Source organism: Nicotiana tabacum, chromosome 2 (genome assembly GCF_000715075.1).
Source record: "Nicotiana tabacum cultivar K326 chromosome 2, ASM71507v2, whole genome shotgun sequence".
Lineage (NCBI taxonomy): Eukaryota > Viridiplantae > Streptophyta > Magnoliopsida > Solanales > Solanaceae > Nicotiana > Nicotiana tabacum.
The window spans coordinates 32,859,474-32,865,343 of record NC_134081.1 but is presented as its reverse complement, the minus strand read 5'-3'; the positions used below and the strand labels follow the sequence as shown (position 1 = coordinate 32,865,343).

General features: G+C 36.3%; 1 protein-coding gene across 2 annotated transcripts; it reads right to left on the bottom strand.

The window, feature by feature from the left end:
- Positions 1-622: 622 nt before the first annotated feature.
- LOC107781110 (uncharacterized) lies at positions 623-4,109 on the bottom strand. 2 transcript variants are annotated; one of them, XM_016601755.2, is made up of 5 exons: positions 3,686-4,109; positions 3,447-3,552; positions 2,903-3,026; positions 1,683-2,576; positions 623-1,431 (listed from the first exon to the last, which is right to left on the bottom strand). In XM_016601755.2, the coding sequence occupies exons 1-5, from the start codon at positions 3,858-3,860 to the stop codon at positions 1,024-1,026; spliced, it is 1,707 nt and encodes a 568-aa protein (XP_016457241.1). In that variant the 5' UTR covers positions 3,861-4,109; the 3' UTR covers positions 623-1,023. The 2 variants fall into 2 exon arrangements, with proteins under 2 accessions (XP_016457241.1, XP_016457240.1); XM_016601754.2 differs by having other exon boundaries at positions 3,447-3,555; positions 3,686-4,077.
- Between the last annotated feature and the right edge of the window lie 1,761 nt (positions 4,110-5,870).

Sequence of the window (5,870 nt, the reverse complement as noted above, 5' to 3'; positions counted from 1 at the left end):
CAGCATTTATGAAGTTATTGAAAAATATTTACTGTTTTGCTGAAACACAGAAAGTACCAGCATAATATGCGGGATTATGGAGCTCCTGCGTATGAACTTCCAGCATATTATGTTGGAACTCCAGCACACGGAAAGTTCCAGCATAATACGCAGGATTATGGAACTCCTGCTGATAAACTTCCAGCATATTATGATAGAACTCCAACATATTATAAAATTTTAGCATATTATGCTGGAAGCTCATATGTAAAAAAATTCGAACTCCAGCATATTATGCTGCTGGAATATTTCTGGATTTTTAATAGTGTTTTTGTTCAAATTTTATCTTTACATGAAAAGTGGTTAAATTTCGATTACTTTTAAAATTGTGGCTACTAGTCGTAAATATGACTGTCTGATTTTTTTTTTCCCCATATTGAAGTATTGAACCCAAAGATTGAATGAACGGGTTTGTTTATTTAAGTGACTGTTGAACATGTTCACTTCTATTTCCCTGTACCGCTTTCAAGTTGAAGAGTTATGATTTACATCTACCAATAGTTGGTTTGCTCAAGAATTGGATTTAAATGTTTGTAAGGACAAAATCAAGCAAATAATAAATATCTCAGCATATAAGCTTCGGTTTGTTAGGACTGAATCAAGTTATCATTAAATATGCTCGGCAATGAGCTTCCATTTACACTTCTGGGGTACCCAAACAGAATGAACAAACACTAAAGTCTTGTTGCCACCATTAAAGGCCCAACAATGTACTACGAAGATATAGGCTTCATTTCAACTGGATAATATCAGCTAGCATCCATAATTTGTCGCAACCACCATCTTCTTGTGGCATATGGAATACAAATACAGTCCTTTTGCTTGCATAATAATGGAAACAAAATAGATATAGTAGGTCGCCTTTCACAGTCCTGATGGGCTAATTTGTCACATTCCATCTCTTCTTATCTTCTTTTGCAAATAAATGATTTAGTAACAAATAAATACTCAAAAGAATAAAAATTAGCAGAACGGAAAATCACTTCACAAATGCTGCAAAGGGCTAAAAGGTTCAGGTAGCGACTCAAATCCGTTGTCAAATAACGTTTCTTGATCCGACTTGTCATCGATGCTGTGCAGCCAATTTGTGTTCTTCAAATCCTCTTTCAGCAGAAGCGCATCGTAACGAGAACTCTCATAAATATCAACGTCTGTCAATTTTGCTGAATATTGAGATCTGCCCTCTTCACTCCCATTCTCAGATGACCTGTTAAGGTAATTTCCATTCTCAGGAAGATTACCATTGTAGTGGTAAGATGCATTCTCATTGGTAGAGGATGGGGCAGTCGAACCATGAGAAGGCTGGTTTTTCCCATTTGTGGAGCGAATACTATGAGGAAAGAGGGTTGAGCCAGAAAGTGGACGAACACCATTAAGGCCATTTCTAATATCCTGCAGCAGCAATGTGTCCACAATGTTAAGTACAACAAACTTTCCTGCTCTTTGGCAGTTCAAGGAAACCCATACAGCATCAAATAGAACACACAATTAAGTCTTTAATTGTCGAAATCACTTCACCAACAACCATACGCAGACTAGAAGATAATTGAACCAGATCAGCAGTTAAGAGTTGCTATACAAATTTAGTAATCTGATCATAACAAAAGAATCTGCTCGATGCAAAATCTGAAGACCATACTTACCATATGCCTGATTGCCACATCAAGAGATTTCTTAGAAATTGTCCTTCCAAGTCCCGTGCTGTCAGTAGCAGTCTTTACAGGCTTCCTTGTAGACAATTCTGAGACATGTGAAGCCCTGCGGGAATCAGAAATATCATTAAGTTGCCCTCCGCCAAGCACTCGTCCTCTACCAGAGGGTTCTGTTAGTCTTCCCCTGCTAACAATGGGCGATGACTGTCTCCGAGGATTTGCCACACTTGGGCTTTCTGCATTTGCCTTGGTAGTGACAGAAGGATTTGGCCTGGACCTACCAGCAGACAGAGGCCTGTCTGGCAGAGTTGTGCGTAGGTTTGGAGGCGTTTCAAGTGAAAAATCTGGGGGAACTATTGGTTGTGATGGTCGACGAACTTGGGGACTAGGGGAGCTTGGACGAGAAACAGAAGCTGCAGGTCGTCCATTGGTGACAGAGCGCCCTGCTGGAGTTGATGATCTAGATGCTGGAGACAATGAAGGTGTTATGTTCCGACGAGTAGGTGTTGAAGGCCTTGAAGTAGACCGAGCAGCAGGGGTACTCAAGTTTGCTGGTATTTGGGCCCGGGAAGTTGGAGTAGAAGGTCTTGAGCTTTGGGTTGGCCTAGAAGGAGTACTTGGGGCTTGGCGGACTCTAGAAGGAGTTGAAGGTCTGGACACAGTTGCACGGGAAGTCGGGGTGGAAGGCCTGGCTGAAGAAGAAGAACGGCTTGTCGGCGTAGATGGTCTAATATAGGAGGAGACTGATGCAGAGCTTGTGTTTAGAATAGAGCCTGATTTATTTGAGTAACTACTGTACTGAGAGCTAGAAATGGAAGGTCGAGTCACAGAATTACTCCGAGTTGGTCTTGCAGGAGTATTGCTCTCTGAATGAGACACTGAAAGCTGAAAACAAATTATTTTATCAGCACAACTACTTGGCAAGGTAATTTGTGAGCGTTACAAGCCTGTGAAACTGATATTCTAGATAGTCATCTATCTAGTTTGTATGATAGAGGTCCAACAACACATTTCAAAAGTAAAGATATTGAGCAGCAATAACCTAAAATAATGATGACTGTGAATTTAAAAAAAAAGTGGATTGTGATAGACGACGGGATTGAGAAAGTTTTCATGGAGAAGTAAGTCTCAACGCTAAAGAGCATTGATATCGATATGCATGAATTCAACAATTCCAAAGACATGATTAATACAAAAAAATAGAGACTTACCCTTGAGGCCTTAGTAGTGGAGGCAGATCTGCCCAATGAGCTGCCTCTTGGAGCCACTGAAGCTGGTTTTGATTCACTTCCATCTGATGAAGGAACAAGGGGAGTTCCTGGAGGAGTGAGGAGCCTATACAAATGAAAACACGACGACTGTGAGTGAGGAATCAATAATGCTTTCCCTTCTTCATTTATTAGACATGGAAAGGGAAACATAGCTTAATTTGACTGGCGGCTATATGAAGACGACTGGCCTTAAGTTGATACATTAGAGATACACTACTACAGCTCTCGGCGGCTGCTGCTCAACAAAGGTATATTTAGGATGATACCGTCTCTTAGTCAATATTTGAGCACCCGACTAGTGACCTAGTTAGAAATTAGAGGAACTATTATTCTTTAACAGGAGCAGTCATTGCCTTTGTAATCAGTATGAATTCAACACACAGAGCAGTAAATACTAAAATAGTAGTAGTTCCCCATGTAAATTGAGTTAGTCCAAACAAATAATTAAGAGGCGAGATCTGATATTCCAGAGATGGAGATTTACCAATCGTAATCATGCTTATCTCCCTCGGTAGATGCCATCAGATCCTCTAATCCACTCTTTACTTGCTTAACTGATCCAATTGAAAGCCTCCCCAGTTTAACCGAAACTGCTGGCACAGAGCAACCAAAACAATTGTGTATGTATTTTGCGGGAAATAATGCAGATTAAACTTGTGATAATGAGGAAGCGTAAAATAGAAAAAGATTCAACGTAAATAATAAGTAAGAAAAAAGCCATACCATCGGATTCGTCGGAGGATGCAACGGAGATACTGCGGCGACTTTTGGAGAAAAGATCCAAGTTATCATCAGGCTTCTCTCTAGAAGCTCCGTTAAGACTAAGACCTCGCCGGTGCTGTGACGATATAGGAAAATTCTTCCCGCTGATCATTGAATCTCTGAAGCTCCGATTCATCGTTCTTCACTTATAACTAATTATTAATTAATATGAAAGCCTTTTTTCTTTTTGTAGGGGAAGTAATGTTGCCGGAGATTTGAGATTGAGCAGATCTGTGCTGCAGATTGGGGGAGAATAGAAGAAGAAGAAGAAGAAGGAAAGAAAGAAAGGATGTTAGGAATAGTAAAAAACTGACAGAGAGACAGGTAAGAGAGGGTCGGTGTGTTCCCTCCCTCCCCCTCTCTCCCTCCCTTACTCTGCCTCCTTTATTTCCCCCTACTTCCTTTTTTTGTTTTTTTTTTTGTTTTTTGCTAACCTTTTATGGGGATTGATTTTAACAACTTGCTACATAGTATACTTTTTCTAACTTCAAATGCTAATTAACTTGAAACATGCTTATGTTTTTATAACCATATCACTGAAAATAAAAATACATGTTAGAGTCATGAAATAGTAAAAACATTATACTATAAAATGAGACAAAGAGTACATTATATATAAATGATAGTATATTAAACAGTGTGAATATAACTAACTTTTTAAACTATTTAAATTTTATAAAAATTCAGTTTTCCTTTATGAAAAAATCGACACGATTTGATTATAAAAAGTAAATTAAACACAATTTGGTTATAAAGATAAATATTTTGACAAAAAATAGTGCAACTCTTTTTTTTAGAGGACGGTTCACTTTTGAAGTTTTACCACATCAATGATTTGATGTACTGTATTTACTTCCCCAAGTTTAATAAGCTCCGCCAATTTTAGAGAACTCGTACATAATTAGTCAAACGAATTTTCGAGTCAGCATGTTAGTTTTGGCTATTTCTCGAATCATTCAATTCTTCATTGTAAGTTGTTTTAATCATGTTAATGTCAACCACATTTTTCTTTTGTAAATATTAGTTTAATATTAGTCGATATTGTCGGTGCCCACATAGTGTAGGCTAATAAGTAATAACCGACTAAGTATAGGAAATTCTTTACTATTGTGTTTGTTATTTATGAGTCTAAAGAGTAATGGTACATAATGTACATTAAATATGTGTTTGATTATATATTATGATGGTGTTTGTCATTGCAATTTTTTCTGGTGGTTTATAGGGAAAACAATACATGTTCGTACTGTGGAAAAGTATGAATTCTATTAATCTCATAATTAAAAGATGGGATCCAAAGGTGTGTGCTTAGCCTTCTACTGCTGGGCTAGTTAAAATAGTTATTGATCATTGGAAGTCTGTTCAGTATGGTAATGATCATATATAATTCGTGGAAGAGTTTCCTTAATTATGAAGATAAGCTCATAATTAATTTTCTCCTTCAAAACAAGAATTGGTAATTATTAGTCTTGATAATTAACAAGACGAGCATAACTCTTTAAACAAATCTATTGCTAAATATGATAAATCACTTGTCAATTCCTTTCTATATTTCAATCTAAAGTACTAAATATCCGTGAAAAGAAAAGGAATAAGCAACAAAAAAAAAGGGAGTAAATTTTATGGATGGTCCTTCAACTTTGTGTTCATTACCCAAAAGTTAATATTTTTTTGGGTTACGTAAAAGTCATTCAACTTTGTGTTCATTACCTAAAAGTCACTTTTTTTTCTTTTATTACACAAAAATATTTTATTATACTCTAGCTATCACAATAGTCACTTTGACCAGATTTTATAAAACTTTTACCTGAAAAGTCTATTATGCCCTTGACATTATAAATCCTCACATTTATGTAATACCTTCTATATTATATAGTATTACCTAGGTATTTTACTTATAATTAAAATAATTTAATATTATTTTATTTATTATTTTTATAATATATTCGTACATTCAATTTTCCCTTAACATTAATTTTCAAGATATATAGGTAGCATTATTAAATTTGTCAGTAACATTACTGTGAACAAATCTCAAGTCAACGTTCTTAACCATGCCTAATGAAATATTTTAATGATAATTATAAAATCAAAGTTCACAGATTTATCAGTCAAGCCATATTCGTTAATCCAATAAAATAAATACCCA